The following is a 26,389-nucleotide window of genomic DNA, read 5'->3' on the forward strand; positions in this document are numbered from 1 at the left end:
GATCATAATTTCTCAGTGGTGTAGGGTGGCGGTCCTCTCCCGGTTAGATGTTGAAGGCCTGTCGGAATAATTCCATTTTAGAAGAAGAAGAATTGAAGATTTATACCCCGCCGTTCTCTCTGAATCAGAAACTCAGAGCGGCTTACAATCTCCTTTATCTTCTCCTCCCACCAGACACCCGGTGAAATGGGTGAGGCTGAGAGGGCTCCCACAGCAGCTGCCCTTTCAAGGACAACCTCTGTGATAGCTATAGCTAACCCACGACCATTGCAGCAGGTGCAAGTGGAGGAGTGGGGAATCAAACTCGGTTCTCCCAGATAAGAGTCCACGCACTTAACCACTACATCAAATTGGCTTTTACAGGCCCTGCAGAATTAGAGAGATTCCGCAGGGCCCTTATGGCCTCCGGGAGGGCATTCCACATTTCTGGTGCTGCCACTGAGAAGGCCCTAGCCCGTGTAGAACACAGCCTGACCTCCTTTGGTCTGGGGATGGGCAGTAGGTTTTGTGTCCTTGAATGCAGTGCTCTCTGGGGAACATGTGGAGAAAGGCAGTCCTGTAGATAAGCAGGCCCCCAACCACAAAGGGCTTTAAAGTTGATCCCAATCAGAGACAGATCTTGTTTAGGTTAGTTTACTAAAACAGTAAAGTTAATAAAATTAAATTTAGGCAATTAAGTGTTAAGATAGCAACAGATTTAATGTTTAATTGGGCCCTCACTGAAATACAGGAAGGTGGCAGTGAGTGCCCCCTCGTTGCCCCTCCCCCCAAAAAAGTCTGGCTATGGCTTTATGCTCAGCTCTCCACAATTCTTACCATGCTAGAGTCTAGCCGTCCTGCTCCTTGCAGGATACAAGGGGTGGCTCTTCTCACTTCACTTTCGGTGAGCAGGCGGCTGGATAGCTCTCTCTCCCTGGCTCTGTGCGTGAGTGCGCTGACGGCCTTCGGCCAGCAGGTGACGCTGCAGTCAGGATTTGCTCTCGGAAGGTCTGCGGAGGGCGGAAGCTTTCCTAGCCCCTTTTCTCCCGTTAGGCCCCTGGCTTCCGTTGACCCCTCGCTCTCCTGGGTTCGCTCTGGTGTTGCAGCAGGTGGAGCTGCGAGCCGAGGGGGGAATCATGGCCGCCTCGAAACCCGTGGAGGCCGCTGCGGGCGGAGGCGCCGGCGGCGGAGGGACAGGCTCGGGGCTGTCCCGCTGGCAGGTGGCCCTGGCGGTGGGGGCGCCACTACTTATCGGGGCCGGAGCTCTTTATCTGTGGGGGCGGCGGCGGCGGGCAACGCGAGGCGGCGGGAAAGGCGCGAGCGAGAGGAAGACCCCGGAGGGGAGAGCCAGCCCCGCGCCCGCAGACGGCTCGGGGGGCGGGCGGCCCGATGGCGCCGGCGGAGACGAGATGGTGAGAGAGCGCAGAGTCGGGCCGGGAGGGAGAGGCGGGGGGGGGGATTGTCTCCGCCGAGGGAGGGTTCCAGGGCTGGCTGTTGGGGGCGGCCGCGAGGGGACCAAGTGAGCGCGCGCGAGGGCGGCTGGGGAAGCCGTTAGGAGTGGCCCGTTACGGCGACCGCGTGCTGCGGCAGGGTTAGGGGCGGCGCTCTGCGCTCTTGCTTCCCAAGGCTTTGGCAGAGGAGGGTCGTTTCCGTGTTAGGAACGCCGCGGTCAGCAGCGAGGTTTTGTTGAAGGGGAGGGCCGGGACTGCTGTTTTACAGTATGTTCGCTTTCGGATATCACCCTAAGCCGGGAGTCTCTAATGAAGCTCTCCTGAGTCATTCAAACTACCCCAAAGAGCATCCCTCCCCCCCCCCCCTCCCCGGGCACGTTAGTTTTATTCTGCCCTAGAAACAAAATATGAAGCCAGAGAGGGTTTGCCGTTCTCCAAGTGGGGCCTGGAGCATTCCTATAATTATAACAGGTCTCTGGGGGTCAGCTGACCTCAAAGAAATGGCAGCTTTCGAGGGCAGACTCTGCAGCACCACAGCACTGTTGAACTCTTTCCCCCAGACAGTTATAAAATCTCCTGGGATTTTCCTAGCCAGAGTTAGCAACTGTAAGAAGGGCTAGGAGAGATTCCTACTGTAAGAAGATTCCCCCTCCCCTGGGGAAAAACTTTTTTCAGTTCTTCGGTTAGATGCAGGCAAGCTATTTGTAGATCGCAGGAAACACTCTGGTTAATCTTCCAGACTTTACAAACAAAGCTTAATATCTGTTTGGTATCTTCTCGCAAAAGGGATCCTACCTGTATTGCTGTATCTGCTGCCAAGGGACATAAAGAGGTAGCACTGCTCAGCAAACTGGTTTGTTCATGCAGATGTTGCTTCAAGCTCCTGATCTGCTTTTTGTTCAGAATGAAGAACAGGGAAACTTTTTTGGTGCTGTAAATAAATTTTTATATGGTTAGCCATGTTTATTTTTCCGACATGGTTACTAAACAAAAACTAATATACACCATGTTAATTTTACATGCTATACAAATTCCTGGTAGCTACAAATAGTTCTGTTGAAATTCTTGTTTGGGGCAGGGTTTCACTTTTAATATAGCTTAAGTGTTATAATGAAACAAATTCAAGGCTTTATGTGGATGTGATTTTTATTAGAGGACTTGTAAAAAGTTCGTATGTAACAAAAATGAAAACTATTGACATTTTGATTTTGTACACCCTGTGTTCCGGATAATATTTATGCTCTAGTTTTCAGCTCTAATAGGCTTCCAAAATGTGTTAAGTGACTTGCAACAATTCAATTTCTGTATAAAGCTACACTATTTTAGCAATACATAGGTGTGCAGATGGTAGTCTCTTGATTCCTCATTATTGAGGACATAGCTTGGTTTTTAGGCTCCTCTCTCTACAGAGTTTTATCTTTCTTGTTCATTGAAAGCATGCTTGAATCATCTGCTTAAATCACATTTCCATTTACTAAAGAATATTTCTACCAGTGACTCTATGGGCGGTTTGTCATCGTTCTGTTTATTAGCTGTCTTTGTGGTGGTTTCTCCAGCAGCAAGAGATTTTGAGAAAAAGAAACAATTTCATACTATTTTTCCTTGGTTAATATATTCTTTTTTCTCTTTGTTTTAATTGCATTCTTCAAAAAGTATTATTAGTGGAATATTTGGGATCCTTACTGTAATGTGGACAATTTGGTTTTAGAATGTTCCTTCTACACCAATCAAATTATGTCTTCTCTTCAGAGATTTTTCTGTACTGCCCTTGACAGCATCTGTCATCATGGTTATTTTACTTGTATTTAAGCATTCTTAGTTATTTTCATAACTGCATCAAGAACATCAAATACTTTTGTCAGTGGTGATTTCAGTATTGGAGATCTGGAGGGATTTGCTGCCACTGCTGAATAACCAAACTCAGGTTTCTTTGGTTTACTTTTTCTTTAGAGAGAGAGAGAAAGATGAGAAAAATAATTATATTTTCACATTTCTAGAATGTGAAAGTTTCTTTAATAACATGGAAGTAACAAATTCCCCTTAAACTCTAACCTCAAATATATTATTGTTAAAAATCTCTTTTTGAACAGCTTGGGAAACTGTTGCCTACTGAAGCACACTGTGAAGAGTTTACTGTGTGCATTAAAATTACTGACTTAGCAAGTTATGTTGGCAATAAAATGTATTTTCTCTTCTCTTTCTGCAATTTCTTCTAAATCTATTTACTAACTTGATCAAAATGCCTTCACAATTGCTTTATAATTTGCCAATATTTTTTTCACTGCATTCACTGTATGTCCTTTGTCAGAAGATTAATTCATGGGCAAGGTGGCCAGAATGAAGATGCTTTGCCTTTAAAATGAGTTAACAAGCAAGTTGCAGATTCTAGTTTCTGATCATGGATCTTTGCTCAATTTGTATAGGCTTCTGAAGGAACTTGTGTGCTTACTTTTAGGAGACTACCATAATTAGAGAAACCCACTTGGTATATATTGGGGGATACATATGGAGAACAGCATGCATATGGAGAACATCATGCCAAGTGCCAGCCCTGGGCTGGGGATCCCAGTTATCCAGGGCAAAGGGAGTTATGGCGGTGGGAGAAGGTCCTGGCAGGGAAGGGATGGAGATACAGATATGCTCGATCCTCTTCCAACCTTTGTCCCATCCCACGAAATGGTGGTGAGAGGGCATGGATTACACACTTCCCTTTGACACTGATGCTATGCAATGTCAGGTCTATAATTAATAAGACCAAGACTGCAAGGTTATCTTGCAGCTCAGTTAGTAGACCTGGCTTGTGTGACTGAGACCTGGGTTCAGGAAGGGGAAACAGTCACTCTGAAAGAGCTTGCCCGACCAGGTTTCTCAGTCTTGCATCGGTCTTCAAACCACTTCCTATCCCAAAGATCACCGGAATTGAATGTACCGATCACCTAGCGCACCAGCAGATGGCCTTCTGAGCCTGTTGGAGGCGGTGGCCGGATGAGCCTTGAGTACCCGTGAATATTGGTCTTGGGAGACTTCAATGTCCAAGAGGATAAACCTGCCGCCTCTGCTCAGGCTTCAGAATGAATGTCTTCCATGGCAGCATTGGGCCTCAAACAAATTGTCTTGGGCTCCACACATCAGGCAGGCCACACATTGGATCTGATCTTTGGTATGGGGTTGAATATGGACCTAGCCTCAAAGGAAGAGGTGCCATGGTTGGATTACTTGGTTTTGAAGGCCTGGCTGGACATTTCCACTCCTCCCTGTCTAGGCGACAAGCCAGTTTTTGCTTGCCCACGGAGACTAATGGATTCTATTGAGTTTCAGAATGCTCTGTGGGATCCACAGCCCTCCTGCACCTCTTTAGATGAGCTGGTAGGGGACTGGAACAGAGCCCTGTGGCGCAAACTGTTATAGCTGCAGTACTGCAGTCCTAAGCTCTACTCACGACCTGAGTTTGATCCCCCGTGGAAGCTGGGTTTTCAGGTAGCCGGCTGGAGGTTGACTCAGCCTTCCATCCTTTTGAGGTCGGTAAAATGAGTACCCAGCTTGCTGGGGGGAAAGTGTAGATGACTGGGGAAGGCAATGGCAAACCACCCTGTAAAATGTCTGCCGTGAAAACATTGTGAAAGCAACGTCACCCCAGAGTCGGAAACAACTGGTGCTTGCACAGGGGACCTTTCCTTCCAGGGGACTGGAATCCCTGTCACACTGAACCAATCAAAGAGATTGCATCCTGATGTCCTCTGCGCTTCCGGGCAAAATAATTTCCCTGGTATATGGAAGAACTTCGGGAGATGAAATGGGCTCTCCAACGACTAGAGTGTGTTTGGTAGCGTACTTGTGACGAGGCAACTCAAACATCTCATAGGATGTTGGTGAAGTCCTGTGAGGTAGTGGTAAAGGCTGTGATGAGGGAGTTCTACTCGGCCTCCATTGCATCTGCAGGCTCATGCCAATCTCGATAATTTGGTCATTAACATCCCTCACTACTGAAGGTTCAAATAGAGGAAAGAATTCGGCCATTAGTTCTGAGGCGTTTATGAGCCTTTTTGCGGATAAAATCCTGTCGCTCCGTCATGACCTACCTGCCAGTTTTGATACAGTGAGTGAACTGGAGCCCCTTGGTCATCTTTGGGTTTAGTTTGTGATTCTTTCAATCTGCTCTCCTCTACCAAAGTTGACAGGGTCCTGAGAGCTGTTAGGCCTACCACTTGCTTACTAGACCCGTGTCCCTCATGGTTGGTCAAAGCTGGTGACATGAGAATCCAGGGCCCCATGAAGGAAATTATCAACCTGTCCTTAGAGACTGGGGTGTTTCAAGAGGGCCTAAAGGAAGCAGTAGTTATACCGCTCTTAAAGAAGCCATCATTAGATCCTATGTATCCGGCCAATTACTGCCCAGTATCAAACCTACTGTTTCTGGGTAAGGTAATTGAGAAAGCGGTAGCTGGGCAGCTCCAGGGCTTCCTGGAGGACACATTAACGCTAGACCCATTTCAGTAAGGTTTCTGCCCCGGCCACAGGACTGAGACCGTCCTGGTTGCTCTAACAGACGACCTCCAAATGCAGCTGGATCGGGGTGGGTTGGCACTGGTGATATTATTAAATCTCACAGCAGAGTTTGACACAGTCGACTATGATCTGTTGAATCACTGCCTTGCCAATGTGGGAATACATTGGTTGGCCTTACAATGGCTCTCTTTTCTCCACGGACAGGGACAGGGTGGCGCAAGGAGAGGATGTGTCCGTAAGACACCCCCTGGTTTGCAGGGTTCCTCAAGGGACACTCCTCTCCCCGATGTTGTTTAATATCTACATGCGCCCCCTTGCCCAGCTGGTATGGAGTTTTGGGCTAGGGTGTCATCAATATGCAGATGACACTCAGCTGTATTTGCTGTTGGGTGACCAGTCGGCCTTGATCCCATCATCCTTGGCTGAGGGTTTGGAGGCCGTGGTGGGCTGGCTGAAGCAGAGCAGGTTGAAACTGACTGGGGGGACTGAGGCTGGAGTGTAGATTGCCTACTCTGGATGTGGCTCTCTTAGCACCCGTGTCAACAGTCAAGAGCTTGGGAGTGAGCTTGGATGCTTCGCTTTCAATGGAGACCCAGGTCACACATATTGCTAAAATGGCATTTTTCCATCTACGCCAAGCCAGGCAACTGGCTCCCCCCCTGCCTCGTTTGGACCTAGCCACGGTAATCTGTGTGGCTATCACCTCCAGGCTAGACTACTGTGACCTTGACTTTAACCTGGAAACTTCAACAGGTCCAGAATGTGGCGGTGTGAGTCCTGACAGGAATGCCACGGACAGCACACATTCTGCCTGTGCTGTGTCAGCTACACTGGCTTCCGATTCAGTACCAAGTTACATTCAAGATTTTGGTTATGACCTTTAAGGCCTTGAGTGGTCTGGGACTGACGTATCTACGGGACCGCCTCCTCCACTATGTCCCTGGAAGAGCACTACGCTCTACTGGTTGAAATCTACTGGTGATCCCTGGCCCTAAAGAGGTCCAGCTGTCCTCAGCAAAGACCAGGACTTTTTCAGACCTGGCCCCAACCTAGTGGAACTCTCTGCCAGAAGACACCAGGGTCCTATGGGATCTTTTACAATTTCGCAGGGCCTGCAAAGCAGAGATGCTTTGCCAGGCTTTTGTTTGAGAACAGCAATGGCTGCCGGACTGGCAACCCATCCCCCCCCTCTACTTAAGGGGGCAACTGCTCCCAGTGCCTGGAAAGCAGAATTACAACACACTATAAAGTAGGTATTGGGTTGCAACTGTTTTAAATTACTGGTTTTATTGATTTTATGTGTACCTTTTGTTGTACATCGCCTAGAGCCTGGCATTAACTGGGATGAGGCAATTTATAAATTTAATTATTAATAATATCTTCATAAACATGATTTTACAATTATTCATGCCCTCAGTGTGGGAGATTCTGAAAACTTATTCAGAACAGTACTCTTTGTATTAGGTGTAGTTTTCTGTCTCAGTGCTTTTTGGTGAAAGGAAGTGTGTGTCTTCCCCAGTATTTGAATTGAAGAATGTTACAGAATCATGGCCTGAAATTTTTAATATTGATTGCAATTAGATGCATACTTAAAAGAGCACTCATAAGCAGGTTTTCTCAGAATCCTGCTTACACCTGTTCAGTGGAGCTTATTCCCAGAAAAGTATTTTTAAGATTGCTACAGTTTACAGTTAAAATGATACCTGTCTCTGTAGGATTTGTAACTGCAGGATAGCCTGTTTAATATTGCCGCTGTCCCCTGTTTGCTAGCCAGTCAATACCCAGGTAGAACTAGGGGCAGTGGAAGTGCTTCAGTTACAAAACTACCTGTCAAGTGTGTGATTGATTGTATTAGGAGATCTCAGAGTATTAGTAGTTCCTTCATCAGTATTAGTTACTACCAGGGCTTTTTGTAGAAAAAGCCCAGCAGGAACTCATTTGCATATTAGGCCACAACTCCTGATGTCACCATTGTTTCACACAGCCGCAATCTTAACCTGGCCTGCATTTTGGAGCCCCAGCCCCACTGTTCGTGGGAATGTGCTGAGCAGGGAAGAGTGACATGTCTCACACTCAATCAGGATTGGGGGTTTGTGGCATTTTAAAATGACTTTAAATGGTGATGGAGACAAGTTCTCCACAATTAGTTTGCCTTTGTGTTTTAGCCAACTCCTTCAAAAGAACAAAAAAACTCTTTGCCTTCCACTGAATCTAAACTGCATAAAACTGACTTCAGACTTTTTCTCTGCCCTCCATCCCAATCCACTGGCTATCACCTGAGTGGCTAAAGTAAGATTGCAGACCATCAGGAAAACATTAATAAAAGTTCATTTGCTAGTTTCTACTGTGGTTCTTTTGTTAGTTCCTACTACTAACCCATTAAACTAATGCTTACTTGAAGACACACATTTAACTTGAAGGAAGTACTAGGTTTATTAATGAGATTAGGTTTATTAATGAGCAGTGCTGCACTTCATACGTGTAGTGCAATTCTGAATCTAAGCTTGCACTCTGGACAATTTTGCTGGATTTCCTATTCTTCCTACAAGCCCTTGAGCTGTATATTGTTCAGAAGAGTCCTTGAAACCACAGAAGAATCTGGGGGTACAAAGCAGAAAGAAGACCATTTGCAAACTTCTGTGGTTATAATGCACCCCAATGTGCTTTAATGCCTGTGTTGTGGTAAACTTTTTAATATTTGCAGTCTGTACAATGTCTATCAATATTTCTTTTTCCAGAGCCCTCTTGATAGAGCCCAAGCAGCAAAGAACAAAGGCAACAAGTATTTTAAGGCTGGGAAATATGAGCAAGCCATTCAGTGCTATACTGAAGCCATCAGTTTATGTCCCTCTGAGAAAAATGCTGACCTTTCTACCTTCTACCAGAACAGAGCTGCAGCCTATGAACAACTGGTATGAATCGTAAACATCAGAATAGTATGTTCATCTACAACTTAAATATAGACTAAATCTGCTTCCCCTTTCATATATGAATATTTTGTTTTAGCGTTATGCCTCTCCTGAATTCCTGGGGTTCAGAATTGCAATTCAGACAAGTTGTCTGTGGTTTCAAGCATTTGGTCAGAGCCACACATGTGCTTTTGCGTCTAGAACTTCTGAATGGCAGATCTGCTCTTGCATCTCCCAAGACTGCTCCTCTGTACAGAATATCCAAGTGCTTGGCTGGGCAGTGCTTTTTAAACTGGATCTTGAAATTCCCTGGATGACCCCAACAATTAGTCATAAATACTACCAAACTATGAAGCTTATACATTGACTTGTTCTTATTATTCCTCCTCTCCCACTTTTCCCCAACCTGATTGGTTGGGTGGTTCTTTCTAGTAAACTTGTTTTCATTTTCAAAATTATTTATTTTCCAAATTGATTTTTTAATTTCTATTTTGTTTTTATGAACCTATTAGCCACCTTAAATGCAGTATCCCAGTTAATACATTTAAAATAAAAAATATTACTAATGTTGCTTACAGCATATAATGTGGTGCATAAGAATAACAGAACTTCTGTATTAAATTTAGCAGAGGTAAACCCTCCTTGCAAATTTAATTTGAAATGCTTACTATTTGTTATATTTTCACTACTTCATGTGCAAAGGCACACATGAAATTAGAGAATAAAAAATAATGTGTAGAGGTGGGTATGCTGCATATAATTGGTATAATTTGTTTATTTCAACAGTTTTGGGTACTTTTTCCTACTAGCTATATCCTTTTAAATTTTTTGACCTGATTTTTTCAGTACATTCTCCTTGTATGTTCTTTTCTTCTCATGTTTCTCAATTTTCTGAGTCCCTTTTCCATTGGACACTGTATCTGGCTCCTTACTTTCCTGGATGTCCTTTCTGAGTTCTAGAGATGTAAAGTTACAGTGCTGCCACCCCAAACCACTTATGTGGGCAAAGACCTACTGACTTAAGTGAAGGCTACTCTGACAAAAGTGATTTAGGTTGCAATCTGATATACACTTACCTGTGAGTAATTCCATTTGACCATGGTGGGATTTATTCCCAAGTAAACATGCATAGGCTTGCCCTGTTTACATGGTGACATAAAAGGTTCTGGGGCAGCACCTGAAAGGTATGTGAAGACCTTACTGAAAACTGCAGTTAGAATGCTGTGTTGTAAGTAGATCATAACACTGTTTTTTAATCAGCTATTCTTATACCTACAGCAAAAATGGAAAGAGGTGGCACAAGACTGCACAAAGGCTGTTGAGCTTAACCCCAGATATGTGAAAGCTCTCTTCAGGCGTGCAAAGGCACATGAGAAATTAGACAATAAAAAAGAATGTTTAGAAGGTGGGTATGCTGTGTATTAAAAGGGAATTATATATACATTGTTGGATTTTGTAAACTTGGTAAACTGATTAAAATATTTCTTCTGAGCAAATATGAGATCATGGGATGATAAGAAAACTTTTAAGCTTTAACCATGATTCCAATGTATTATAATTTTGTTCACTTCTAATTGTTTTTCTGGATCTTAATTTAATAAGAACCTTTTAAATTAGAACTATGGTTTTTTGTACACCCATCTTATAGTGTTTGCAATGTCCTTTGGTTTTCTGACAGACAGTAATGATGAAAAGTAATTATACTTATTATTTGATTGTGAATGGAATGAGAATTGAGCAAAGTTTGGAAAAAAAAACTGGTGACCTTCTGGACGAAATGAGCCTGAAGCACACAGATGATGATTATGCTCTGTCACTTGCCTTTGTTTTTTTCCTTCTGCTCATGGTTTCTGGCAGGATGTTGTTCTTTCCTGAAGGTCCCTTGGGGTTTGTTTGCTTATTGGAGATAGATGGTTTGAGGGACTAGGAGTTCTTTTGCATGGGTAATTCATGTATATTTTGATGTAATCCTTTCTGTAGGCAATAACTATCTCCCTTTCAAATCTTAGATAGATTTTTGTGGTAGGTAGAATACAGTACTCATGATTGACATACAGTGGAAAGAGAACAGTGTTCTAGTTACAGAAAACTTGAAAATAGCACCAGTGGTGTGATTCAGGGCTTGAGCAAAAGGATTTTTGATTAAAGTTTTCAGTTATAGACAGCAAAAACTATCAGTTTATTTTAGAGGTCTTTGATAGTAGAGATTGATTTAAGTAATGGGAGCTAGAGTAACTCATTGTGTAGTTTTTCAAGGATTAATAAACTAGTAATTCATAATCTTATCTTCTGTTTGTATTTCTTAGATGTCACTGCAGTCTGCATTTTAGAAGGGTTTCAAAATCAGCAAAGTATGTTACTAGCAGATAAAGTTCTCAAACTTCTTGGGAAAGAAAAAGCCAAAGAGAAATATAAGGTATCACTGTATGAAGTCCTGATGTGAAATTTTCAGATTTGATACACCTAGGTGGTCTAATTGATTTTTGGATATTGTACGTTTAATGAAATTAAAGCATACTGGTAACTGCAGTAGAAACAGCAGGTCTGCCAGATACTATTTTTCTCAGTAGTTAAATCTCCTCTGCTTAAATATAATAGCCATTAATCTAGTGGTTGAGTCACAGTTGGGTGTCATATGCTTTCAAACCAACTTTGTCTATCTTGCTTCAGAACAGGGAGCCCCTGATGCCTTCGCCACAGTTTATCAAATCTTACTTCAGCTCTTTCACAGATGACATTATTTCCCAACCTCTTCTTCGGGGGGAGAAGTCAGATGAAGACAAAGATAAAGAAGGAGAGGCATCTGTAGTAAAAGAAAAGTAAGTAACTGAAAAATAGTCTTCTTAATATAAGGAGTCGATATATATTGCCTTAGAAAAAACCATGTGTAATTGTGCTAATATATTCTGTGTAAAATGATAAAAATTAAATTAAACTAGATTTCACACTTCCAGTTGTAGAAGCTTGTGAGAAGCAATTTGCACTTTGGTTCTGAGAGCCATATTGTGTAACTTGTTTTTTTGTTGGGGGGGGGGGACTTGTCATAAGAGATAACTGACAAACAGAGAGGAATGTAACAAAGATTTTGGGAATAAATAATTCTCTGAATAAGACTGATCTGCATTAAACCTTGGTGTGAAACCTGGTTAGTTTTTAACCATGACTGGTGTTGGTGCTGATATGACCCATTATTGTGACTAACAAGGAGGAGGTTAGCAGAAAAAAAGAAGATCTGAAATAGAGAGAGCACATGATTCTATTGCCTTGTTTGATTTTACATTTTGGCTTAAACTATCAGGACCTTTAATCTGTTTTTGCCTTTTGTGGTTTTCCATGGAGTCAAAAAAGAGTTTCTACTTGAATGAGCTCATGATAAGCAGATTTTCCTAGAAATAGTTGAAGCAAGCAAGAAAATGTGTGTTTTTTTTCTATAAACATTATATGATGTTAGGTATATGAGGTTTATGTGCTGTTTAGTTTTCCCTGTTCCACTAGCACTAGCGTACACTGAATCATGCCCAGGAAAATGCTGATTGGCACTTTTGGATCAGTCAGCAATTTTTCGCCAGGCCAGTTTGGCAAGGGATCCTATCCTGGTGGTTTCTGCCATCTTCTGGGAATGGAGCAGGAGTCACTGCGGATATATGTGTGTGGGAGAGGTTATTTGTGAAGTTCCTGCACTAGATGACCCTGGAAGTTCCTCCCAACTCTGATTCTATTATTGAAGTCAGGCAGACAATTGCCATGGTATTTAAGAAATAGATCATGCAAAACAAGAGGTGAGTAAGGTTCAAGGGAATTTGAAAGAGAAAATCAAACAGATTTGCAGCTAGTCTTAACTTTCACTTTTGTTTAAGATGATTGGTCACAGGGTCCAAAGCAATGGCACCATAAGCTGTAGATTAAAGGTTGTGACACCGTATGCCACTTGGTTCTGCCAATCTTAGTTGGGAGCCATGAATGCTGCATCATCATTAACATCTTCAAGGCCAACGTCAGTATTTCAGTGTTATGAGTATCATATCCAAGATTAAAAATGACAGAACTCAGGCTGAACCCAAAGGTCATATTCTGCCAGTGAAAATTAGATTTTTCCTGATTTCCTCCCCTCCTAGTGCTTATCCCCACTTTGTCTCCATCCTCACTATGTTGTTCATAAGCAGAGTTCAAGGACCCTGAGGGGCAGCAGTGTAGGGAAGTACTGGAAAAGGTCTGTTCTGCTATTGGAATTACCTTTGGAGACTGTCCTTAAGATTCAGTATGGAGAGGGGGAAATCCCTCCTTCTGCAAAGAAGCCATGTTTTCCACCTTCCCTTCCTCGCAGGAAGTTCTGAGGTGCCTTCCCCTCAAAAAGTTGCTCATGAGGGTAGGGTTCTAAGAGAACAATCAAGCAATGTTGCTCCAGTTTAAAATTAGTGGGCTTAGACTGGAGTAATTCTGTTTAGGATTATATTGTTAGTGTGCATATAAAACAGTATGCTGGTATTATCTGTTACATCCTTTCCTTTCTAATATTCCTCTTTATCCAAGTTGTTTGATCTCTGGGTTTCTGGGGTTTATCCCATAGTGGAATTGGAAGAGAACTGGTAAAAGTAGATTATGTAAGCAGAACAGTTTATGAAAATATTAAAATTACTATAATCTTTAGAAAGAATCCTAACCTTTTGAGGTAACTCCTCAAGCATATTTTACACCGGCATTTCTCAGTGGCAGGGTTGTGACCCGGCACCAGGCCACGCAGGCCTCGATCCCGGGTTGCGAGGCCTCCCGCCGACGTCTTCCCCCCCATGCCTCCCCCCCCCTGGCATTGCGTCCGCGCCTCCTCCTCCCTCCCTTCCCCATCCCAGGTCAATTTTAGGCTGCGCAAAGCCCTCCATCTCCCTTTTCCCGCCAACAAAGTGGTCGGCGGGGGGCGGGAGACAGAGGACTTTACACAGCCTGAAATTGAGCTGGGGTGGGGAAGGGAGGGAGGAGGAGGTGCTGGGGGGGGGGGCAAACTAGGCCTGACTTCCTCCTGGCCAGCAGAGCGGCCAGAGTCAGCAGTTGCTCCCATCCTGTTTTCTTTTTCTTTCTTTCTTTTGTGCCTGTTTTCTTTCACTCCTTCCCTCCCTTTTCCTTCCTTCCTTCCTATTTCTTTTCTTTCTTTTTTCTTTTTCTCTCTGTTTATTTCCAGCTCTCTCCCCCTCCCTTTCATTCATTCATTCATTCTATCGGTCTATTTTTCCTATTTGCTTTATTTCCCACTCCCCTTTCTCTTTCTCTGTCAGTCAGTCTTTTCCCCGTCTCTCTCTCCTTCCTTCCCATTGCTAATCTGAGTAGAGCGGGGGTGGGGGAAGAAGCTTGAAATGCCCTGCTATTTCATATTTCCCCAGCACTCACTCACTCTCTCTCTCTCTCTCTCTCTCTCTCTCTCTCTCTCTCTTTCTTTCTTTCTTTCTTTCTTTCTTTCTTTCTTTCTTTCTTTCTTTCTTTCTTTCTTTCTCTCTCTCTCTCTCTCTCTCTCTCTCTCTCTCTCTTTCTTTCTCTCTCTCTCTTCTCTCTCTTCTTTCTTTCTTTCTTTCTTTCTTTCTTTCTTTCTTTCTTTCTTTCTTTCTTTCTTTCTTTCTTTCTTTCTTTCTTTCTTTCTTTCCTGGGAGGTGGGGGGAGACGCCTGAAATGCCCTGCTTCATGTTTTCCCAGGCTGAGAGCATTTTATATTTTTAATAATAATAATAATAATAATAATAATCTTTTATTTGTATCCCGCCCTCCCTGCCGAAGCAGGCTCAGGGCGGCTAGTTTTCTGCTGTGTGATCCTCGTGCTTTTTCTTGATGTTTTATTTTTAAAATTACATTGCAAAATCCCACTATTCTCCTACCTTTCCTAAACAAAATATTGCAAGAGTTTTAGGCTTGTTTATACATCATTTCCTGTCTCCCAGCTCCACCCCCAAAGTCTCCTGGCTCCACCCCCAAATTTTAGTGGCCATGAAGGAGAAGTGTAAAAATAACCGGGCCATGGAGGGGGAAAGTTTGGGAAACCCTGTCTTACACAGTAAAATTATTCCTTTGCATATTAGTAACTGAATATTCAGAAAGTGTGAGAATGTAATCTATAATCCACTTGTAAGGTATTTTATTTACCTCCAGAGAATCTAGAGCTGTCCTGGATATTAATGACAGCATGCATATTATTTATAGCTGTGGCTATTTAAAGGCAAAGAAATATATGGAAGAAGAAAACTATGACAAAATCATCAGTGAATGTACGAAAGAAATTGAGGCTAAAGGAAAATACATGGCTGAAGCCTTGCTGTTGCGGGCTACATTCTATCTGCTGATTGGTAATGCAAATGCTGCCAAACCAGATCTCAATCAGGTTATTGACATGGAAGATGCCAATGTAAAGGTGAGTAAGCAGCTTTTGGTTGGTGCAAAGTTGACATGATGGTATTATTAACTAAAATTGCCAGGGATTCTGCGGTTCAGTGGAAAATATTTTCTGAATCTAACCTGTGGTGCCAGTGGATGTTTATTGTCATTATTGTGGCCACAGAAATGGTATTGTAGGTTTAATTTTCACAAAACGGATGAAAGTTCCCTCAATCTTTATATCATTATGGATAGGACTAGGGATGGGGGAAGCAGCTTTATAATGATGGTGGCTAGTTTCTAAGAATCAATGTAGAATGGCAACCCCCTTCTTGTTTATGAAAAATGAAATTGCATTTATGCAAACTTAGAAATTCACTAAGCGGTTTTTTAAAAACAAAACAAACTCACATGCTTCAATGAGTTGCTGCAGAAGAGGAGAATTAATTTAAGTAGCATATGAATCCCAAAGCTCTGGTGGTATATCTGATAAGCAGTTTGAAAATATGTACCTTGTGAGGATGGGAAAGTAAATCTAAGGATATGGTTTGATCTGGCATTTTGATCCTTCAGTATGCTGATACCAAACCTTTTGATCTTTGGAAATACATGTTTGACTGTAAATGCAGTTCATGTTCGCCTCGGACATGCAAAGAGATTTGTTTTGGCTTGAGGCTTGCACAGGAACACTAAAATCTGGCTTGAAGTGAAACTTCCTTGACCTGTCTTGTTTTAATAGGCTATTGTTACTTTTCTGTAATCTATGAATTGGTCCTGATCTCCCATATTACAGCTACTGCCTTAGGTTGTGCAAAACAAACTTTAGCCTTTTTATCAGTCGGTGATAACTTTTCATTAATAGGGAAATAATGTTCTAGCCGGTGATTCAAGAGGCTATTTTATTCTGTATTAACAGAGGGATTCCCTAACTGGGTTATCGGGAAGACAAGCCTTTGGTTTCATTTGGCTCCTTTGTTTACTGTAGGGGCCAGAGAAGAAGAAGTCTATAATACAGTAAAAGTTTTGTGGGCCACAGGGGCAACCAAGCTTTTACAAGCTGGCAGCACCAAGTGAATGGCAGCCACAGCTGGGACCGAGCAGCTTCAGCAGCCATAGCCAGGACCAAATGGGGGTGTACTGCTTCTTCTTATCTGTTGTTGCAGGACAGCAAGAGGTGCATCTTGGTTGGTTCTTAGCTATAGCCTTTAGGTGCTTGGCAGCAGGGCAAATGGGGTGATACCTATGGTAGAGAAGCTCTCCTTGCCCAACCTTCCTTTACTCTTACATGAGAGCAGGCAGCTGAGAAGCATAGACTACTTCTTGTCTGGCTCCCAGCCAATGGCGATGGTCTCCAGGCAGCAGTGTCAGTGGGTGGGTCCCACTTTTCTGCTGCCTACCCTTGGTTGTAGTCCAGCATGCTGGTTAACTAGGTGCTGGATAACACAGCTCTTACTGTAAATGTATGACATCTTCATTTGGGCCTGGAGAGCCAGTTTGGTGTAGTGGTTAAGTGTGCGGACTCTTATCTGGGAGAACTGGGTTTGATTCCCCACTCCTCCACTTGCACCTGCTAGCATGGCCTTGGGTCAGCCATAGCTCTGGCAGAGGTTGTCCTTGAAAGGGCAGCTGCTGGGAGAGCCCTCTCCAGCCCCATCCACCTCACAGGGTGTCTGTTGTGGGGGAGGAAGGTAAAGGAGATTGTGAGCCGCTCTGAGACTCTTCGGAGTGGAGGGCGGGATATAAATCCAATATCATCTTCTCCACTGCTCTGCTCTTGAGCCTCTGCTCCTTTCTCTAGACTCAGCTCTTAACTTTAAATGTGCTGGTTTTTAGGCATTGCAGGTGCTTTAGTCTTCATTTCTTTAGCTGGTTGGCCAACAGCCTCGTTTGAGACTCTGTTAGGACTTTCTTAACTGTCTGAAAATTAGAAATTGACCAAAACTGTGTTACCAGATTCTGAAGACTGTATTTGCAGGATAATTATGTATCAAATTATAATCACTGGTTCTTTGTACTAGCTTCGTGCTAATGCCCTCATCAAGCGAGGCAGTATGTATATGCAACAGCAACAACCTATGCTTTCCACTCAAGATTTTAACATGGCTGCTGACATTGATCCTCAAAATGCAGATGTTTATCATCACAGGGGGCAGGTAAGACTCATTACACTTTGGTTTTCATCTTCCACATAATATTCTGTAGTTACGGTAACATTTTAAAAATCAGAAAAATGTTAATAGTTGACCTTTTACTTTCAGTTTACATGAAACATGAAAAGCATGGTATGGTTTTCATTCATCTTTAATCCAGACAACAGAAGTAATGATAGATGGGGAGGCAATGCTTCAGAAAGTTTGAATTTGTTGGTGGTGGATGGCATGGAATCAGCATTTAAAGAGCAGGTTAAGAGTAGCTAATAGAGTTGCTGTTAGAAATACAGGTTGGTAGGATGATCAAGAGTGCCTTCAGCCAGCTGTTTCTGGTTTACCAGATCTTGCTTTTTCTACAAATGGCCACTTTCCCAGAATTTGCAGCCCTGAATCAAGGCTAGCTATTCAGAACATATCTCTTGTATATTTAAAACAGCTACATTGACTGCCGGTTTGTTTCTGAGTTCAGTTCAAAGTGTTAGTTAAGACCTTTAAAGCTTTTTAGAGTCTGTGACCCAGAGTCTGAAGAACTGTCTGCCCCTGTGTATCAGCTGTGGTCTTCAGCTTACCACCTTCTGGGCATTTTCTCTGAAAGTAGCCTTGTGCTTCTCTGGGGTTGCTCTCACTAACTTAAAAGCTCCCGGAGGAAGTGGAGGGGGTGCAATCCTTGGTTACTTTCAGGAGGTGCTGTAAGGCTGTAAGGCTGTTTTAGTCATCAGAGCTTTTAATGGAACAACAGGCATTGCATTAGGTTGGAGATGAATTTAGGTTTTACTGTTACTTGTATGTTTTTAATTACATATTGTAATACATTTTATTGAGCCATGAGGAAAGGCAGGGCATAAATGGTTAAATAAAGGGAAGACACTTGGGGAGGGACGGTGGCTCAGTGGTAGAGCATCTGCTTGGTAAGCAGAAGGTCCCAGGTTCAATCCCTGGCATCTCCAAAAAAAGGGTCTAGGCAAATAGGTGTGAAAAACCTCAGCTTGAGACCCTGGACAGCTGCTGCCAGTCTGAGTAGACAGTACTGACTTTAATGGACCAAGGGTCTGATTCAGTATAAGGCAGCTTCATATGTTCATATATGTTCACTGTTTGAGTGAGTTTCATGCTAACTCATTTTCTTCTCTGTTCTGTACTTGAGACTTCTTCCCTTCTTGTTTCAACAACGCTTTCTAGTTTTATCCAAACCAGCAAATTACAGTGGCTTTGAAAGAGGAAGGTTAACACAGGATATAAAGAGCCATCACTAATGTAATATTAAAGAAGTTGTCAATTACAAAATAATATTATCAAATCCCAGAGGAGCACAGATCAGCAACAGACGATTTTAGGTTAACACACTCAAAAGTCCATGCAGGATGTTTTATTTGCCCAGAAAGTCCATAATGAAGACCCCGAGATATATTATTCTCTGTTTCAATTAAAAATCTTCTACAGATTATCTATATTGAAAACTTTCAATGGGACGCCATTCTTTAATCCAGACAACAGAAGTAATGATAGATGGGGAGGCAATGCTTCAGAAAGTTTGAATTTGTTGGTGGTGGATGGCATGGAATCAGCATTTAAAGAGCAGGTTAAGAGTAGCTAATAGAGTTGCTGTTAGAAATACAGGTTGGTAGGATGATCAAGAGTGCCTTCAGCCAGCTGTTTCTGGTTTACCAGATCTTGCTTTTATTGTGACACTGGTTTTCCTTGTGTAGATACTGAGAATATACAACTGTTCTCACACCTCTTTTATATTAGCTGAAAATCCTGCTTGACCAAGTTGAAGAAGCTGTAGAAGATTTTGATGAATGTATCCGTTTGCGGCCAGATTCTGCCTTGGCACAAGCACAAAAATGCTTTGCATTGGTGAGCTTATGGAATTTTGTTAATTTTTTAAAACTATACAATAGTCTGTATTTAGAAATGTATTGTGAATATACGGTACAGAAGCAACTTTGCTGAAACTGGTACATTTTGGAATATTGATAATTTTTTTGTCACTTAGTGTTGAAGTGGGCTTTCCCTACATGATTGTATTTTATTTCTAACAGTATCGACAAGCTTACACTGGAAATAATGCTTTACAAGTACAAGCAGCAATGAAAGGCTTTGAAGATGTTATTAAAAAATTTCCAAGATGTGCTGAAGGCTATGCACTGTATGCCCAGGTATATGTCACTATATGTTAATCTGTGAGAACTCTTTTTTTCTATTATCATTAACCAGTTTTGAGTTTTTCATGTTCCAGCAATAAATACTATTTCTGCGTACTTAGCATGGGAGCAGATTTTCCATTGTTTATTATGGGAGTGCTACATGAGCAGAAGGTGAAGTAGTTCTGATTTAAAGTACTTTCACATAGAATTCTTTATTCAGGTTCTCTGTTTATTCATGCAGGCATTAACAGATCAACAACAATTTGGAAAAGCTGATGAAATGTATGATAAATGTATTGATCTTGAGCCAGATAATGCTACTACTTATGTTCATAAAGGGTAAGTGATGTAGTTGTTATACATAAGGCTGTCTGCAGAGCTGCTTCTGTGACTTTGTTTACTCATTTAGAGGATTTTTATGTCAGCTTTGAGGAAACTGCCCACAGTAGCTTATAAAATAAAATATATAATACATTAACAACGTAAAATGTTAAAAATTCTTAATGAAAAATCCAGCCTGAAAAATTAACCAGAGCATAAAAAGCATAGTTGAGCAGCTTAAAATGAATTCCAGTTTCTGACAGAATGCACTATAAAAATGTTAGTGAAAGAATCAGTCCATTAATTAGAAACCTGGACAAACAAACATTTTGTCCTGATGCTTGAAAAAGGGTAAGGTATGTGCCAGACAAGGTGCCACTATTGAAAAAGCCCTGTATCTGGTTGCCACCCACCTCAGTTTTGAAGGCAGGGGTAATGAGAACAGGGTTGTGAGGCAGATTGTCACTGGTAGGCTGAACAGTATGGGAGGAGTCAGTCCTTCACATACCTTGGCTTCAAGCCATTTAGAGCCTTAATGGTAAGAACCAGCACCTTGAATTGTACCTGGAAACAGATGGGAAACAGGTGCAATCTTTTCGCTTCAGACTGTTACCATCTGTGTATCCATCCCTGACAGCAGCCTGGCTTCCTGCTGCATCTGGAACCAGCTGAAATTTTGTACTGTTTTCAGAGGCAGCCTATTGAAGAGTGCAGGCGCAGCAGAGGAAATAACTTTAGCTCAGAAATATTACTTCTTTATCTGAGAATACTTTGGTAATGTAATACTCAAATGTTCTTGAATTTCCAATGGTTTTATAATTATAGTTTTGGGTCCTAAGCCTTGGTTTCATTTGTATCCCTCTTTTGCTCAGTTTTCCTCTGGCAGGATGTGTGTTTGTTTTTTTGGCTCATTAAAAGATCCTGGTGTTGCATGAACTGAGGGTGCTAATGCCAGAAGAGCATGGGCCATAATTGAAGACTGCCCTCACAGCAGAAGAGGTGCAGCATGATCAGAAGCAAGACTTAGGATCCAAGCTGTGAAGTTCTAAATGTTATCTGCTGCTTATGTTCTGAATTACAATGTATTATTAAAACCATGATATTTTATTCCAGCTATTAAAGATTACTTTAATTAAAGGTTAATTACTGCTATTAATAGTGGCAGTTATTACTGCTCTAGCTAAATGGTATTAAATAGTTATTTACTACCTAATTATTAATGCTTAATGTGCAGCTGATGACTTCTGTTGGATGTCAGAGTTGTGAGATACTTGGAACCTAGTGTATTCTTTTAGCTCAAACTGATAACTCATTTCTGATTAAAAGTCTGTCAGTATGTGCTGATAGGAAAGATCCTTGCAGTTTTCCTTTGACTGGTAAACACATTTTGCTTCAGTTGTTTATCCTCTTTCCAGACCAAGCAAAACTACTTTGCCCAACTACTTTGTTTCTGGAGAAAATACATATCATACGGATAACCATATAAGTCTGTTGCAGCAAAAACAAGTGGGAATCTCATGGTACCTTAAAAACGAATACCTTTTTATTTTAGCCAGGTTTGATGGACTAGAACCCACTTTAGCAGATTTGATTAAATAGGTTCTAGCTCATAACACACGCACAAAACACTTAGACTAAACCAGTATTAGTTTTTAAAGTGCCACAAGACTCTTTATTGTTTCTGGAGAAGTGTTGATAAATTTATCATTTATTTATTGGAAACAGTGCTCCCTAAATAGATTGTACTGATGAAGGTGAAAGATTAGATGTGTAACTACATTTTAGGCTTTTTTTTGGTCAGTCACTTATTTGTATGTGATTTTTGTGATTGACTGCATCCTGCTTGGATTCAGAGCCTACTTGAATGCTGGTTATGTTTTTGTACATATTCATATGACTGTTATTTGCTTGCTTTAAATTGGAATGCTACTATGTTAGATGTGTATGCTTTTTTCTGATGGAGTAGGCTACCCATGTTCACCGCTCGTCTGCAATTGATTTGTTTCAGTTTACTTCAGCTTCAGTGGAAGCAGGATTTAGATAAAGGTTTGGAACTTATAAGCAAGGCCATTGAAATTGATAATAAATGTGACTTTGCGTATGAGACGATGGGGACAATTGAAGTGCAAAGGTAAGCCCTGCACACTTCTGATTTGAGAGTCTGTGACAGTATGGGATTGTATAAACTTATTCTTGCTGGCTTACAAATGTAGTGCACTAGATGAACTCAGCTTTGGGAAGTTTGTGTAGTTAGATGTTTTCTAATTAAAGAAAACGACAGACTTTCCTCAAATTACCTTCCGATCCTTTCTTTTTGAAGTGGCAGCTAAATTGATGTGTGCCATGTTTTAAATTTGTGAATGTATCTTTGCTTGCAAAGCAGTACAAGCTAACCTTGGCAGAGTTGGTGGGAAAATCTGATGGAAAAGAGGTTAATAGCCTGGGTTTGGTGTGTTTTCCAGCTGTGATCCATTCCCTCAAATCCTTTGCCACAGGAACAAAATAAAATAATAGCAACTATGTTTGTTGTTTTGGCATCATCTACTATTAAACCAGATTCTTCCCCCCCTCCTCTAAGCTTTTACATATGTACAGCCCGAGCATGAATTGGCAGTCAGCTGTAGCATGCTACTAAATCAGACTTTGGTAAGGAACTAATAGGCCTGTACTCCAGGCAGAGCTACTCACGTGCTACTCTGCTTAACCTATTTTACCACAAGAACTGTATATACAGTGTATTACACACTTATGTATTAGTAAGGAGGGAGTGCTGATTGATACCCTAAGGCTAGGTGGACCTTGACAAATGCTTCCTCAGTACTGAAGAGTGTGACGGGAGCACTGGATTTGGAGAAGCAGGAATATTTCCAGAGTAGTTGGCATACAGTGGCTACCCCACCCTCATTGATCATTAAACCATGTCATGCCAATTTTAGACTGTATTACTTTATGCAGACATGCCATGTATTGAGTATATGATAAACAGATTAGTGACAACTGACCAGAGCAGTTTTATAGAATGAAATTTAGCACTTGGGACAAATCTTGAAAAATCCCCCTTGTTTAATACTTCCTAATAGTCACTCGAGTGTTCTTGTTAGTGAATTCTCCTGTTGCATGCTGTTTCACTGTCCATTTCTTTATAGTTACTAGAATTCATGGTGCTCCTGTTGGCCAGTCGTAGAAATATATTTGCTTTAATGAACACTGTAGTCAGACAGGAACACAAACAGTTTATAATGTCCATATGAAGTTGAGGAAGTCACAGTCTACAGTGGAAAATCAAAGAAAGTTTTGTGTAGTATCCATCTGTAACTGCTGATTTAACTTTACTTATATGACTTATTTGCCTCTTTGTTTCAGAGGCAATCTGGATAAAGCCATTGAAATGTTTAACAAAGCTATTAACTTGGCCAAATCTGAGATGGAGATGGCTCACCTCTACTCACTCTGTGATGCTGCCTATGCCCAGACAGAAGTTGCAAAGAAATATGGATTGAAACCACCAACATTGTAAAGAAACACCAGAGGAGGGAAATAATCTTTTTAAAAGTAAAGCTGCCCAGTTTGACCTTACCTAAAGACACTGATGCAGTGTGTTGGATGGTGGTTTTTTTTCTATTTGTGGTGGTGTAGTTATCTGTTAAATGTTTAGGTGTTGTGAGAATGGCTGTGCAAGAAAGGAAGCAGTTTGTTCCCTCCACAGCAAATAATTGTTAAAAGGAGATTAAAAAACAAGAGTTTGCAAGGGGATCAAATGATTATTTTGGCCATGCAAATAAAAACCTTTTTGACTCATGTTTTGACGGTGGCTGTTGTGACTGGTTCTATCTGCAAGGATGTTTTAAAAATTTAATAGGAGTGTTTGATTTTTTTTATGCCATGTGAATCCCTTTGGATTGATTTTAGCTTTGCAAAAGGCAGTTGCAGAAAAGTTTAATAACAGGGATTTTAAATCAGTACATGCAGCGTAATCTTTGAATATATGTGTCACATACACACTCCCTGTCCCATTTTCTGTTTTGTTTAAGATTGTAGTGACAGCTTTGAAGAAACTGAAGTTCAGAGTATACTGTGTTCTACTGAATGATTTGTAATATCTGTTTTAAAAGACCCGTACAGGTCAACTTCATAACAGAATTCTCCCACGGGTTCTTTTTTCCAATTTGCATGTGCCCTGAAAGAGCTTGAATTATCAAGCCATTTTTCAGGAAAGAAAATTTTCCTTTGTGTAGACAATTCCTGAACTGGATGCAGGCTGTTCAGGTTTAGTATGTATTTGTACATTTGTAACTTGTATGCAGAAGGAAAGAGTTTTGAACCCTTCCTGGGAAATGATCTATCATTGGAAACTGTAGCAGCTACTACTTGTACAAAAAATAATCTTTTCTATTATTGGTGTTACAAAGTACAAGTTTGGAGCATTGTTATCCTTTTATAGGAAGTCTTCTTTACCAGTCCTCAAGTGTTTGAAAATTTAGGAAGCTATGTAATCTGGTCCCAGTTGCCCTATTCTTACCTGCTGTTGAAGGTAATCCATAACTCTTGTAAAGTTGTCCTATGTTACAAGGAGTTCATTGTATGATGCAGATGTGTAGATTTCATCTGCATTTATTAAACCCTGGCCTACGTTTTTGCCCCTCTTGCTGATACAATGCATCCAATGGCTTACACTTTTTGGTTTTTTTGCTGAATGAAGATTGGAGTCAGGAAAACTTAACCTTTATTGTATCTTCAGCTGCTTCAAATCTCTTTCTAGAAATAATGTGACTAACTGGAGATCTTTTTCATCCATTCTTTAACATAAATAGCTCTTCTAAATCCCCGTACCTCCTAATTTTGACTACATCATGTGTTTTTTTTTCCAAAGGGGTTTTTATTTGCGTGGCTTTATCTACACTATTTCTTTTCTCCTGAAAACAATTAAGAACTAAGCATGTGCTGTCTGATACTAGCATTCCAAATCACCACAGACTGTTGCCTGTTCTTCAGATATTTGAAAACTGCACTGAAAGAATGCATTTGTTTGTTATTTTTTTGTAAATGACTTGCCACATGTAAAGTCATTAAATAAATACTACAGTCAAATCTCTCTGATATAATCTACGGTTGTTCAAAATCACTTAATTTGAAATACAAAATGGCAATCATGTAATTTGTGAATGTATTGTAGCTGATGCAAATGGTTTTGCTTGCAATTTCTGACATTCCAAAATTTACATTGATTTCCCCATTTCCTTTTTCAAAACTGGATTTGGGACAGGGCTGTCTATTACAAAAGAGCAAATTGTTCCTTAGTTTAGGATCAGTGTGTTGACTGCTGTTACCTTGTTAAAAACAAAACAAGAGGAAGGGGCAGTCCAGCTCCTCAGTGGGAAATAACACCGATTAGTAGCAGACTTGTTATTGTGCCATGGAAGCACTTTCCCTTGTTCTCATTAATAGCAAGTTTAAGCTTTTAAGAATTGTCTTCAACATAAAAGAAATAGGAATTGTTTTCTAAAAGTTACTACAGAGGGTAAGACTGTAGGTGGGATGCTCCTATATTCAGACACAGGCCTGTTGGGTGTAGCTACTGTGTGAGCATTTCCTTTTTGTAATCCTGATCCCATAAAATCCCTGCTTATTCTAGTTTTAAACATGAGAACAGGGTACCAAGGTTGTAGAAAGATTAGTAGGAGGGCAGAGGGGCATTTCCTTTGATAGTATTAAATTAGAATGGCTTAAATACCAAAGCTGACAGAACTTAGACAGAAACTAATACTGGTGCATCTGTAAATAATTCTACAGTTTAAGTGCCTGTCTTCAGAGAGGATCAACTAGTAATGATGAAATAGCAATGGACTCTTTTATATATCCATAGTTCAGGTGTTCTGAAAATTCACCAGCTCAGACCCTGTTCCATTATATTGAAGGATCTTTTAAAAGGTAAAGTATCTGTAGCAAGAATAAAAAAATCTTTAATATCCAGAGGTCTGGATTGTGTAAAAACAAACAAAAATAAGTTATCAAAAAGGGAAATCCTGTTAGGAAAAGGAAAGAGGTCTCCCTTGTTCTGATGAAATAGAGTGCAGTGCATCCGTAATGGGCTGTGGAGATAGGGAGTAAACAAGGTGGAGGCATGGGTTCTATTCAAATAAAAGAGACCAGCATCCTTCTGCACTTTTGGTGTCTTTTTATTATCAGGTGCAATTCTACATCAGTGGTCCTGCATAAAATTTGAGAGTTAGTTTCATTCTCCCTCTCGTAGCTGCACAGCCTTTGAGTTCCTCCCACTCACAGGCTTCCTCCCAGCTCCTTTAACCAGGAACTTAATGCTCTCTCCAGTAATTGACCATATTCCCCATCAACAGCTGCTGTTGCGCATGCCCCTCAATTCCTCATGAAGGGTCTATCAAGTCTGCTACTGCAGGCCAGTCCCATCCTAATATGGCCTTGTGGTTAAGCTGGGGGACTGAGACAATCTCCATGCAGATATCCCTTGCCCCTTAGAGCACTATGACACCCCCCCCGCAAACTTTTCCAAATGTGGCTTGCCTGTTTGAACCTAATAAAATTGCTCCTAATAAAGACCT

The 26,389-nt window shown here is 41.4% G+C and overlaps 1 protein-coding gene across 1 annotated transcript; it reads left to right on the forward strand.

Annotated features, from left to right (window-relative positions):
• Nucleotides 1-1,052: 1,052 nt before the first annotated feature.
• TOMM70 (translocase of outer mitochondrial membrane 70) lies at nt 1,053-24,902 on the forward strand. The gene is made up of 12 exons (XM_060234589.1): nt 1,053-1,391; nt 8,675-8,848; nt 10,124-10,250; nt 11,152-11,261; nt 11,516-11,664; nt 15,026-15,233; nt 17,215-17,349; nt 19,096-19,203; nt 19,389-19,505; nt 19,735-19,832; nt 21,823-21,945; nt 23,178-24,902. The coding sequence occupies exons 1-12, from the start codon at nt 1,116-1,118 to the stop codon at nt 23,329-23,331; spliced, it is 1,779 nt and encodes a 592-aa protein (XP_060090572.1). The 5' UTR covers nt 1,053-1,115; the 3' UTR covers nt 23,332-24,902.
• The last annotated feature ends 1,487 nt before the right edge of the window (nt 24,903-26,389 follow it).

The sequence above is a fragment of the Heteronotia binoei genome, chromosome 3, assembly GCF_032191835.1.
Source record: "Heteronotia binoei isolate CCM8104 ecotype False Entrance Well chromosome 3, APGP_CSIRO_Hbin_v1, whole genome shotgun sequence".
Classification (NCBI taxonomy): domain Eukaryota; kingdom Metazoa; phylum Chordata; class Lepidosauria; order Squamata; family Gekkonidae; genus Heteronotia; species Heteronotia binoei.

Excerpts from the sequence above, each read along its gene's own strand:
- TOMM70 (XM_060234589.1), top strand. The coding sequence starts at position 1,116 with ATGGCCGCCTCGAAACCCGTGGAGGCCGCTGCGGGCGGAGGCGCCGGC. Across the intron at positions 10,251-11,151 it reads TAAAAAAGAATGTTTAGAAG|ATGTCACTGCAGTCTGCATT; the intron begins GTGGGTATGCTG and ends TGTATTTCTTAG. Across the intron at positions 15,234-17,214 it reads TGGAAGATGCCAATGTAAAG|CTTCGTGCTAATGCCCTCAT; the intron begins GTGAGTAAGCAG and ends TCTTTGTACTAG.